The sequence below is a fragment of the Drosophila yakuba genome, chromosome 2L (assembly GCF_016746365.2).
Source record: "Drosophila yakuba strain Tai18E2 chromosome 2L, Prin_Dyak_Tai18E2_2.1, whole genome shotgun sequence".
In the NCBI taxonomy this organism is placed as follows: domain Eukaryota; kingdom Metazoa; phylum Arthropoda; class Insecta; order Diptera; family Drosophilidae; genus Drosophila; species Drosophila yakuba.
The window spans coordinates 29,515,130-29,528,971 of NC_052527.2; the positions used below are offsets into that span (position 1 = coordinate 29,515,130).

A 13,842-nucleotide genomic window follows, 5' to 3' on the forward strand; every position below is an offset into this window, starting at 1 on the left:
TAAATTACACATAAATATAATATATTTCGAGTTTTAATGGCTTAATCCTGGCCATATTCATTTGTTTCTGCTATTTATAAAGTTATTCGTTTGACATTATATAATTTTAGCAATACTAGTAACAACTCAACATATACATTTTTTTCAGTTCACGGACGCAACGAACCATTGCGAATTCTTTTCGTATTGTTGGAATTCGTTTGGAAGACGAAACAGTAGAAACTAAAAACGGAATACCAACAGTGTTAGTATACAAGGAACAGCATTTTCGAGTATTTGGTAGCGGATTAAAAGAAAATACAGCTATAACGTTTACAACTGAAAAAAACGATTATGGCGGTCCATGTCTAAAGCCAGCTACTGATCTGTACACACCGATAGAAGTATCCAGCGATGGATTTTCAGCACTATACTCAGTAAAATTTCCATCATTTATAAATGAATTTTTTATTTGTGCCAAAGCAGCTGAGAAAACAACAAATGTAAGTTTTTAAGTTTAACTTTCTATAAGGTGGTGTAAAACCAAATAAGACCAATAAGCAAACAAATAAAATCAGTTCGTTTGTTTGTGTCCGTAAATTGCCTTATTTAATGTATACACATTGTCACCCTTGCTATGTATATTTCCTGTTTCAATGTGCCATTTAAGAAAACTCTATTTGATGGTTTTTTAAGTTATATTGGCAATGATAATATAAATCGAAAACTGGATATTCTAGCTACAGAACCAAAAGTCTCTCATAGTCGACTTTCTATATTATTCCTAAGTAAATCATCATGCAACAAATCTAACTCTAGTAGGACTTCCCAGTTCGTTATATTTAGCGGAAAACCCCCCTTTGCTATCTACTATGTTTTTATTTTTAGGACTTTCTGTGATTGTACAGGTATTATTCAATTCATGACCAATTAACTCATTTTTGTCCATTTTATACTGAATTTCATGGAATGAATTTGGAACATCGTTAAAGATAATGTGAGCTTTTAAAACAAATTTATTTTAACTATTTTAATCCTTATTATATGATGTCTTTTTTTTATATCTCACTTCTTCCACTCGTTATTTCAATATCATCAGTTTAAATCAGATTCTTTACAGATCGTGTTTCATCCAAGTATCCAGCTGTTTAATTTTCCATACTCTCAGTCAGGTTGTTTAATTTCTTTCATTTAGGAGTCATTTAGCCGAGTCGATCTGGTCATGTCCGTCTGTCCGTCTCAGGAACTACAAAAGCTAGAAAGTTGAGATTAAGCATACAGACTCCATAGACATAGAAGCAGCGCAAGTTTGTCGATTCATGTTGCCACGCCCACTCTAACGCCCACAAACCGCCCAAAACTGTAGAATATATATATCAAGATTATACATACGCTTCCTTCTGCCTTTTACATACTTTTCAACGAATACCCTTTTAGTCTTCGAGTAACGGGTATAATGAGCTTCACATTTTGCAAAAAAGTCTTTAAACATATACATAAAATAAGTCAGCTTTGTGTTTTATTAAGTTAGTTACACAATAGTGGGTAAACTGATCAACAAGAAGTAATTTTTGTCACTTAAAGTAACTGGACAAATTGGTCCACAAACATCTGAGTGCGCAACAAATAGGAGTCGGTAACGGTAGCCTTGCTTGCTCTTCATTTAAACATGATTCACAAATTTTTTTAATCAAATAATTTCATTATTTATTTGTATTTCTAATAACTTTTTATCGCTTATATTTCCAAGCCTCTCATGCCATAATCGAAAATAATGTTTATTTTTCGCATATTTGCATAATATATGATTGATACTGCACAATAGGAATGTTGTTAAACATACCTGAATTCTTGGCCACGATCAATCCATTCTTGAAAATGGTTAACCGAGTCTTGTCAAATTTGATTGACATTCCTGCCTCTTGTAGGCGCTTCACGGACATCAAGTTTCCAGCACAATGCCGCGCTTAATTGAGTAAATATATTCGCCTTGCTTGGCCACAGCGATCTTCAGCGGCGGCACCAATTCCACAAAATTAACGCACAGCGACTCATCATTTTGAGAAGATCCCTTGCACCTCATTTATCTACCGCGCGGTTTTCATTCCCTTCGTTTACCATGAATGCAATGCCTTGTGATGTTGCGGTTTTAGCTTGTTTTTTGTAGTTTGTATTATCTTTATTTCTTTCAGTTAGTATTCTTTTATAGTGGTAACAATCCTTTTTAATGTGTCCCTGTTTGTAGTGAGATCTAACCCTATTCTTAGAATTCACCTTCAATGTTTTCTTTTGTTTAGTTACGCGAATTTTAAATGAGTTGTTTTCAAAGCTGTAGTTTTTATTTTGCACAATCGTATTTAAAAAATTTCCTGCTGATGTTTTTACGATCATTTTTAATTTTAGTTTCCTGATCTAGCATCTATTCTTAACAAATCCCAATGTTAAATATTCGTCTGATAATGGCTGTGGTGACGCCATCGTAAGCCGAAGGCAATGTAATAAACATTGGGACACTTTATCAATCTCTTCTATTTTGGCACCTGCGGCCAATTGATATTTTTTTTCTTTTATATATCGCGTTCGAATTTCCAAGAATTTGACGCGCCGTTATATCCCTCGTCGCAAAGTTTAGAAATAAATTTTTGCACAACGCTCAGGTAATTTATCAGGTATGTCTTGATCGATGACCTTAAGCACATCCAGTTCGGTCAATAAAGCCCTTATTCTGAATTCCCAAATCGCATACTTCTCGCCATTGAATGGCTTTATATTTCGTTTTCCCTTGTCCATGCTAGCGTGCACATATACACAGGTCTATAAGTATAGGTTAACACGCGTGGAACTAAACTCAATGCAATTTTACAATAGCTCGTAATTTCACAAGAATTCTAAATTACCAAAAATCGAAATAGTTGTTTTATTAATAGTTGTTTTACAAATCAATTGTCTTAAGCATTCAACAATTTTTGCAAAAACAATAACCAACGACGGGGTAGAAACTTACTCGCCTTTTCGGGAACCATAGGTATGTTATGTTATTTGCCAAGGGCAACGTAATGGAAACCAAATTTTAATTTCTAAATGAGAAAAGCTGTCGATTCGTGAAAAGAGCTATTATTGTATTTTACACAAATAACAATCACTGCCATTCAATTCAGAACAGAAACGAAGCTTAATTATTAGTACTCGGTACACCCTTTTTGTAAACAAAAATGCCTTAAAATATTCCCCATTAAGATCTTTACACTTCAGCACTCGTTTCAACCAAGTGTCGAAGCACTTTTGCCACTGATTGATATCAAAATCAAATAACATTGACCTCTCTTTTTATTTTTCAAGAACGGAAATAAGTCGAACTTAACAATTAAACATTGTTGCTTAATAATGCACAGTTTGAGGAGATTTGTGGAAGCTCGATTATATTTTTTTTAAGCATTTCTTTCTTCCAATCGGCACGAGCCTTCTTTTAAGTGATTGACAAACTGTGTGAGTTCCAACGCGATTACATTTTTTGACGGTCATATGTTCATGTATTATTAAATGTATGCTGGTCTAACTAATGCCTAAGGTCACAGCATCAATGGTTTTTGGAACAACAACGGATTTTGGAATTCCTTCAAGAAATTCGCCTTCAACCTCTGTTATAGTCTTCAAACCATCCTTAAACATTGGTTTTTGATAAAGCTTCATCCCCAAAAATGTCAAAACGGTCTAAGTACGTATACCCTCAAAACTGTTTAGCTTAACAATAGAGCTTACAGTTGTCAGATTGTCCATTCCCGAATAAAATAAAATAAAAGGCTCGTAGCGCCTATCGCAACACTTCTGTCTGGCCACCAGCTTCAAGATTTTGTAAAAACGTCATTTAAATGTACTATTAACATTTAATGTATGCCACTGGAAAATATAAAGAATTAATTTTATAGCAGTTTAAATAAGTTAAAATTTCTAAAATTATTATGTATTATGGTCTATTTTGACAATACGCTAGAGAGATTATTATGCTCTCATAGTAACATGCCAGATATGCCGACTTAGCACTAGGACTGTCCATTGCATGTTTATATAACCTTGGAATTAAGAAATACAATGTACCCAGTGGTACAGTAATTTTGCACTTATTGTAAATAATTTAAACGCTTGGTAGTATTTTGGCTACAACATTTATATAAACCATTTACACCCATGACTGGTTGGAATTGCTTATTGGACCCTCCTAAGAGTAATAATTTGAGATGTACCTTATTATTTTATAAAGAGGACGTTCGTAACAAGCAGCTGCTTGAGATTATGAACTCTCGCTTTAATGATCTTAATGAGCTCATTAATAACACTTTGCGAGCACCGGAGGGACGGATAAATAAACTCAAGGATGACTTCGCTGCAAATTTGGTAATTTGACTCAGATGACTTCTTACACGACAAATGACTGTTATTACTTACTGCGAGACCGATGACGTTAGTTTAAGCAACCACAAACAAACATTTTCTTCGGAATGAACCCGTAACAACCTAGCCAAAGAGCCTTCGAAAAGAAGAGACAAATAGCCCTTGCCTCGTTTCCTCGGTGATCTCTTATAGGAGCGGTTAGTAGAACTACATCTACGTTCAGAGTATGGCCAATCTAAAACAATTATCCGAGAACCATCTTGGACCCGAAAATTATTATGACCGTACATAGGGTGTGTTGATTTCAGTCAGAAGTTTGCAACGCTGTAAAGGTGCCTTTTGGGAAGAAGTTGGAAAGTTTTGAAGCTTAAAACTTTCGTGCAATTTCTAAGATCTATTTTATTCACGAACAGTTAAAAACATACTAATAAAAATAGAAACAAAATAGCATCATTAAATAACTACAAATAATATCATTAGCTTATCTAATTTTACCGAAAAATAATCTGTTATATCTATTAAATAGACATTAAACAATATATGTATATATAATACCTCTGTATTTAAAACACAATGGAAACTATTTTTTTTTTTCAAAAATCTTTTATCTGTCTTTTTTAGCTATGGCAATTTCGGCTGTTACATTTTTATCTTCATATTTTGTAATCGTCAAAAATCCTTTGTATCTGCAACTGCTGCTTCGTCCTTTTTACAAACTCGTCGGTATTTTCCATTTCCGGGAATGAAATCACTCTGCTTTGTATATGCATCTGCGGCATACTCCAATTGCGGTGTTTCTGTATGCTTCTTCAATTGCACATGTTATTTTTTAAACACGTATTTGATTACTGTTAGTTTTTAGCATAAGATGGTAGACACGACCTTTCATAACGCATGGTGGTTATCCAGTCGCCGCTGCACGGTTCTCTTGTACATCTAAATTATTTTAAGGATCACGTTAATCACGGTAATGGTGTTGTCGAAGGCTTGGGACTCCTTGCCTCCAATCTTGGAACACTTAATCAAGTGGTCACCAAGTCACAATGTACTTTCCTTGATTGTATCAGTCTGATTCTACGAGCGAATTGCACCCATCCCTTTGTTTCAAGATTATAGCTTTTCTACGTGTGAATGTCTTACAATTTTACTAAGAGGGCGTACTTAACTAGCTCTTTGTGATCGATGCGTAAACGGATGAAATAACTTTGCAAATGAAATGCGTACGACATCTTGCTAATAATCCTATCTTGCCTTTCCCATAAATGTGTGGTTTCGACCCACTTCTGCAGTTATGAGTCTTATGTGATACCGCTACGAACGTCTATCTGAAGTGTCGACCGAGAACTTTATTAAGAATCTTTTGGAGCTCTTGGGAAAATGATAAAGATAGGTGGCTAAAGATAACTTTATTTATATATAAATATGACTTATCCAATTTTCATCAGTAAAATTGCATGGTATAGAAGAGGCTGAAAATGCCCAATAAACTTTTGTGAATGCTCTTACAAAGATAAGTTGTGCATATAGAAGAATGAAGATGGCTCGAGGATATATGGGGACAGATACTATAAAATTTAGCATACTGAGTTTCGTTTAACATACTCAAAATGAATCCTGTGCGATGGGATTTCGAAACTCTGGATCGTGTGCATTTCTATATATTAAGTTGAAACTAAACATGACTTATATAAGTTATAAGTCGTTTGGTTTAGTTTAATAATATTTATTCGCCACTCTACCGTTAGGGCGAGGGTCATAATATTCCAAGTATTTTATAAAGGCGAAAGCCTCGGAGTACAATTTATAACTAACTTAATGGTCCGATCCCGCTGCAGCTCCAGGCACTTGAAGTGCGCGATCAGCAGTTTCTTTATTGCGCATGCAGACCACCGGATATGGCCTGCGATTCGGCAGTTTCACTCCGTGAGAACTGATTGTGTTAACTTATACACGTGATTCAACAAATTATAAACAAAAACGGTTACGCCTAAAAACAAGAGGAAACGCTATAGTCGAGTCCCCGACTATCTGATACCCGTTACTCAGCTAGTGGAAGTGCAAAGGAGTGGAGTGGGCGTGGCTAAAAGTTTTTTGGCAAATCGACAAACTTTTATAGTTCCTGAGATCTCGACGTTCATACGGACAGACGGACGGACAGACGGACATGGCCAGATCGACTCGTCTATTGATCCTGATTAAGAATATATATACTTTATATGGTCGGAAACGCTTCCTTCTGCCTGTTACATACTTTTCAACGAATCTTGTATACCCCTTTACTCTACGAATAACGGATATAACAATAACACAAAGTGAATATTGTCAATTAATATGTACAAAGGTGTATTGCAGTATGTATGTTTACCCGCAAAGCGCTCTAACCGCTATCTGATACTTAAGTTACGTAGTCGGCGGTGTTGTCGGAGGCTTTGGATTTCTTGCTGCCCATCCTGGAACTTCTCAGCTGCTGTATAAAAATACGGGTCTTCCTTCATTATGTGCCTTCGCCTTGCCATCGCAGTTCACGATTTTCTCATCACTTCTGAGTCAAGGATATCTTCTAGTCCTAAGAACTTTAACCTTTTTAAATCCCAGAATTCCGTTCTGGATCTGAAAGAAGCTGTCCTCTCTAGGCCCAATAGATTTCGACATGAAATCGATAGTCTCCCTTTTGACACGAAATCTCTATTTTCCGGGACTGTCTTTTTTTTTAGTGCTGTATCTTTTATTCTGGACAAGAACACAAGCCAATAACACAAGCTGCCGATTTTGCCTTTTTAAGATAAATTTGATTTGCGAATCAGGAATGTTATAAGGTGCAGTTCAGATACACAGTCGAACAGAGCACGGCAAGCAACGAAGTTCTAGCTTTCGAAGGAGTACATGGACGATGATGCATCCAGCGATTTGTTCCGTGGAGCACATTCCATTAAAGCGCGAGTATGAACGTTAAATTTATTCGACATTTCACAAAGCATTAAAACGAAACCACTTTGCACTGCCCTTAGCCTAGGAATTTCAGTAATCTGTGCCTGAAATAACAAACGACGATTAGCTAATCTGTTCTGTTCTGTTCGATTAGCAAATTTGTTGCCATCCGATATTTCCAGTGAATGAATGGTTGGAGTGTCCCTCGTAGATGCTGTAGCTTTTCTAAGATCAGTAAAGTTTATGCGGGGTGCGCTTTGAAATCTCCCCCCGAAATGTGGGGTTAATTTCATTAATATCAAGTTTTTCGAGCATAACGAGAATTTTTTCTGAATGTTTGGTGATGCTCATCGATCAGCTCCAACCTCATATGAAGAACGGACTCATCAAACGAAGTTATTGCAGAGGTTAATAAGTAGTCCGCTAAACGTTCCACTCTATTATAAATTGCAGCCTGTTGACTTCATTTCAGTGCGAACAGCAGAACGCAAAGGTGCAGGCGCGAGAGGACAAAGGAGAGAGAGCGCGAGGTTAGATGGACACGCAGCTACTGTGCTGCTGTAAAAATGTTTTTTAGAAACCCTGTATTACGAATAAGGTTAGCTCAAAAAGGTTAATGGTTGTTAATCTGCGTTTTATAAAAGCGTGCTGACATTGTGAAATTATTTACCTACAAAGGTGCTGCAAATGAGGAGTTATAACATTTTCAAAAAAAAAAGGGATAGCCGGCAATTTAAGGATTCCTATGTAATAGCTTGCATTGAATTTGCATTAATGATCCTGTGCGAACCGAATCCAACGACAGTTTAAATAGTTTTTTAACACTGAGCATTGAGCAAGGTAAAATTTTGCCGAGCATTTAAATATTTCAAAACAAGAGAGAACGCTATAGTCGAGTTCCCCGACTATCTGATACCCGTTACTTAGCTGGTGGGAGTGCGAAGTAGAATCTTAAGCACTGAGAGTTTTTAACAATTTGTGGGGGTTAGGGTGGGCGTGGCAAAAAGTTTTTTGCAAATCGATAGAAATTTACAAGACTAATACAAAAATGAAACAAGAGAGAACGCTATAGTCGAGTTCCCCGACTATCTGATACCCGTTACTCAGCTAGTGTAAGTGCGAAGGACAGTTTTTGGCGGTTTGTGGGCGTTAGAGTGGGCGTGGCCAAAAGTTTTTTGGCAAATAGATAGAAATTTACAAGACTAATACAAAAATGAAAAAATATCAAAACATTTTTCAAAAGTGTGGGCGTGGCAGCTTTGGGCGGTTTGTGGGCGTTAGAGTGGGCGTGGCAAAAAGTTTTTTTGCAAATCGATAGAAATTTTCAAGACCAATACAAAAATGAAGAAATATTAAAACATTTTTCAAAAGTGTGGGCGTGACAGTTTTGGGCGGTTTGTGGGCGTTAGAGTGGGCGTGGCAGCATGATTCGACAAACTTGCGCTGCGTCTATGTCCCTGGAGTCTGTTTACTTAATCTCAACTTTCTAGCTTTTGTAGTTCCTGAGATCTCGACGTTCATACGGACAGACAGACGGACGGACAGACGGACAGACGGACAGACGGACAGACGGACGGACAGACGGACATGGCCAAATCGACTCGGCTATTGATCCTGATCAAGAATATATATACTTTATATGGTCGGAAACGCTTCCTTCTGCCTGTTACATACTTTTCAACGAATCTAGTATACCCTTTTACTCTACGAGTAACGGGTATAAAAATATCAAAACATTTTGCAAAAGTGTGGGTGTGGCAGCTTTGGGCATTTTTTGGCAAATCGATAGAAACTTAGAACAATACAAATATGAAAAAATATTAAAACATTTTTCGAACGTGTGGGCGTGGCAGTTTTGGGCGGTTTGTGGGCGTTAGAGTGGGCGTGGCATCATGAATCGACAAACTTGCGCTGCTTCTATGTCTTGGGAGTCTGTATGCTTAATCTCAACTTTCTAGCTTTTGTAGTTCCTGAGATCTCGACGTTCATACGGACAGACAGACGGACAGACGGACGGACAGACGGACATGGCCAGATCGACTCGACTATTGATCCTGATCAAGAATATATATACTTTATATGGTCGGAAACGCTTCCTTCTGCCTGTTACATACTTTTCAACGAATCTAGTATACTCTTTTACTCTACGAGTAACGGGTATAAAAATATAGATTGATAACCAGTATTTTTTCATTTTGTATAAAACCTGGACTTAAAATATTCCCTATTGGTGATACACAAATTAGGACAGGACCAGAGATTCCTGGTTGTGAAACCAAAACAGCCACATCGGAATCTCTAGCAATCGCAAACAAAAGTTCCTCCACAGCGGATTTATCGGGTTGCTCCTAATCGTTTTTAACTGCCGCTCCTAGCAACATTTGGGCACTGGCAGCAATCGACAGTTGATCAGCTGTCGGGTCCTGTTGATCACTTGCCGGAGGCTGTGGGTCGTTCCTCTTATAGCCAGTCGATCTGGCCAAGTCCGTCTGTCAGTATGAACGTCGAGATCTCAGAAACTATAGAAGCTAGAGAGTTGAGATTAAGCATGCAGATGCTATAGAAATGGTCTGGACACCGGACCAGCGGTTCGTACCAGCATATTCGAATATCTTATATTCATATATGTTTTAAGAAACACAATGAGTGGAAACAATGTCTTAACCGTAAATCATTGTAAGGTAAAAGTGCTGATAAACTGAAGAAATCATCATATTATTGATTTCGTATTGGTAACTAAGTTCTAGTAGCTCACCAGCGGTAATCGTTTTGTAGAACGATCGCGTGTTTTAAGAGATATCGTAAGATACGCGACGGACAAACATAGCTTCGGAGGGGGCAGATTATATTGAGAATACCGTTGAAGCAGCGGTTTGTGGCGACGGCGAAGGCTTAATCTCTCACGGTACCGATGCTGTCTTTTGCTTAAAATTAAATGTTAAGCCCTTCTAATTGCAAACGCTAGCCCATAGACATTAGATGCTAGACGAAAACCATTTCATCTTTGAATATGATTAACAGTAGAAAAATTCTATTATTATTTAAAATCATATCTAAGCCGATTAAAATCATAAACGTTTCGGGAAGAATATAATGCTGGAAATAAGACAAAGCTTGCAATAAACCAAATAACTTATTTCACTAATTATGATTACTTAAAATTAAAAAATATTCAATGCAAAGACGTACATTAAACTGGAAACTTAATGTGTCAACTCTGTTTTATCCAATTCGATTGGTGCTTTATATATTTGAAGATATACCTTTCACGCTTAACTATGCTGACAAAGTTACAAAGGCTTCGGGAGATGGTCCTAAAACTTAAAAAAAAAACACAGCCGTGATCCATTTCCAACGGGTCCTTTGAAATGAGTGGTGACAGAACTTTTGGGATTTCTGCAAAATTGTACTGTTATTGATTATATGTAATAAAATATAATAAAAACCTTCCTTTCCAATTCCATTATTGCACAGATTTAAGTATTTTTAGCAGTTCTTAAATTAAAAAAACTTCAAGACGCAGATCCACAAAGTGAAGAATTTACGTGCAGATAAATTTTCAAAATTGTCAAATGGTCAAAATTTATGATTCGTGTCTTAAGTTTTGTATATTGTGGCCTCTTGTGAAGTGCCTTTATTTCTTGGGAAAATCAGGAATTAGAAGTAAAAAATTAAGTTAAACCTTTTTTTTTTACGTTTACCTTATTTTTAATTTACCCCAGTCTTTGTAGCCCTATAACTATATAAGTAAACATTTATATAAGTAATATACGTATATTTAATATGATGCCGTGATAACCTACTCTAAGTGGGTGCTCTTTGGACAGAATAACACGGGTTAATAATCTTGGTGGTTTTATAGACCCGTAACTAAAATTTGTAGACCATATTTCGTCCATTATCAATAAGGCCAGGGGTGTGCCTGGTTTTATAAAAAGGTGGTCAAAAAAATTTGATCATCCCTATTCATTTGGCTTGACTGTCAGATTCTTGAGTATGGATCACTAGTTTTGAGTCCACAATACGTAGTTTACTCGGACCGCATTGAATCGGTTCAAAAAAAACTGTTTGCTCTACGGCGCCTAAACTGGGATGCAAACCTTATATTTCTTCCTTACTTCCGTAGACTAATGTTAATTAATTTACCTTTCCCAGCTAACCGTAGAACAATACTTGGAACAGTCTTTTATTGTAAGCTTATTCGCGGTGAAGTTGATAGAACCGACTTGGTTAGTTGGGTAAACTTCTCTGTTCCAAGCAGATTAACTAGAAACTACTTACCTCTAATCTTGATCTAACGATGAGTTTGATAACCCCTACAGAGTATAATGTTCTGACTATAACTTTATCCAATTATCTCTAATCTTGATACTCTGCAGCTCTTAATGCAAACAATTCTAACTTTTTTAACTCAATTAAATCTTATTAAAACATTTCCTCAACATTCGATTCTGTATCCTTTTTTTGTAAAAAAACAATAAAATCAAGAGAGAACGCTATAGTCGAATTCCCCGACTATTTGATACCCGTTACTCAGCTAGTCGAAGTGCAAAGTAAAGGTTTAAACGTGCGAGTAACATAATACTATCAGTATAATGCTTAGAGCACCTCTCTTCTTTCCCGATAGCATTGGTTTTGAACCGAATTATATATGCTATGACTCGTACCACCTGGCAGAAACTAGAAAATCGCTCCAGAAGCGATGGCATTGAGACTGTGTGGTGAACGCGTGCCTTTTCGGCCTTTGCCTCTAGTGAAGCATCATTCATGTCGACTTATCTGATCTCCGACAAAGGCCAGTCACCTTGACTGCGTGTACGCCACTCCGGGATCGAAGTTCTTCAGCACAATGTTTAGCTCTTGTCGCACAGTCTGCTGGTTTTTTGCTAGTACCAATATGTCTCCATTGAGACGGTGAAGAGTGATCTAAAATAAAGGTGACCCTTTTAGCGACGAAAGTCTTCCATTTATTGACGTCCCCGTGCAGCCAATGCAGAAATATTGTATCATCCGTCCAATAGTCTGGATGGGAAGGTTTTCTAGCTACTTTTCCGTGGTTAGTCAATTCACCAACTTGATGGCCAGTACTGCACCACTCAGCTTCGTTCTAGGTATGAGAGGTTTCGTAGGAGTAACCTTTCATTTTGCAGCCAACAGCGAGGTGTAGCACGTTCCGCCCTCATGCTCGAGTCCTACGAAACTCGTAAAGCTAAGTTGAAGTTTTGTGTCCAGGTGAATAATAAATACACCGCTGAATACTTATATTGTGGATCCTAAGAAAGTTGTCAGTGTTCGACTGCACTGATGATCTCTTGCAATCGAGCGGACAATATTCGCTTCGTTGCTGGACAATGATAAGGCATCGAAGACGATTCGCTGTTTAGTCGACTGAGGATCCTTCTCAAAGACAGTGTCATGTGAAAGTACACAAGATGCTACACGCCTATTCGTGGATGTATTCCTTATTAAACTGCTTTTACCAGAGGTCCTCGTCTGTTGCTGTAGGGCGGTTTAAACCGACTCGGCCTCACAGAAACGAAGTATGGGCTCGTCGGGCAATCCGATCCTGGTGTCGGGCAACATGCGCCAGCATGTCCACTCCTAAATGGCCGTGCCTATCGATCGTGCCTAGTGGGTTTCTGCCTATGAGAGCCCTCGAATATCCCAATACTGTGGCGTAGAGCTAAGACCTGGCAGGCAAAAAGAAACCGAATTAAGAACATATGCTAAATCAACCCCTAAAAAGAAATTTGTGTTAATAATACTACAGATTTCGAAATTTACTTAGTACTTGCAACGACGGCCGCCCCAAGGATCCACCCCGGGACCCAACCCTGCTCGGGTGGCAGACCGCTTCAGGTGCAGGGACTGAACGATGTGTTCCGATACTATGGTTGCCTCAGATCCTTGATTGATTAGAGCATTGACTGCGTGTAGGCCGTTGACAGGATTTCGTACGACGATACGAGCAGGGGCGAGAAGCACATTCCTCGAAGGGACATTCGACGAAGTTGCCCAATAGCATCTGCAAGATGCGTTCTGGTCCTCCGTTCCTTGCTGAGATAGGTTTTCCATGGCTGCGGGTGCACAAAGCGGCGGCGCTGAAGACCTTCTCGAATGCGGCTGTGCACGGCTCGAGGATTGGTTATGAGTCAATACTGGGAAATGCAGCTCTTGCTGCATGCGATTTGCTCAAGCAATTGATGCATAATTTTTTCCTGCTCACTATCTCCTTTCTCCAAAGCAAGAAGGGTTGCGCAACGACGCAGGAAATGGACGCCATCGATGTGGTAACATGCTCTATCCGGTCGTCTTGAGCGCTCTTAGGAACGGTGGGACCGCTCCCTTGATGGTGCACCCAAACGTTATGGGTCTCCTTACGCAACTGCTATGCTACGTAATGCGGCAACCAGTGCTGCGCGTCTGAAGCTTGAACGCGTCGGAATGCAGTCAGGCAAACATAGACTGTATTAATTTTGTATTTTCCTTTTGCAGCTTGTGCGGCGCATAGTTAGCGTTCATGTGGTGCTAAAAAACGAGACGTAG

General features: G+C 38.2%; 1 protein-coding gene across 2 annotated transcripts in view; it reads left to right on the plus strand.

Moving 5' to 3' along the window:
• The window catches only part of LOC26536428 (unextended protein), a 44,160-nt gene that overhangs the window by 9,408 nt on the left and 20,910 nt on the right, over positions 1-13,842 (plus strand). For both annotated transcript variants that reach the window (XM_015189737.3, XM_015189735.3), the window contains one exon: positions 149-482. In XM_015189737.3, the coding sequence (XP_015045223.1) occupies positions 149-482 (334 nt within the window). The remainder of the gene's footprint in view (positions 1-148; positions 483-13,842) is intronic.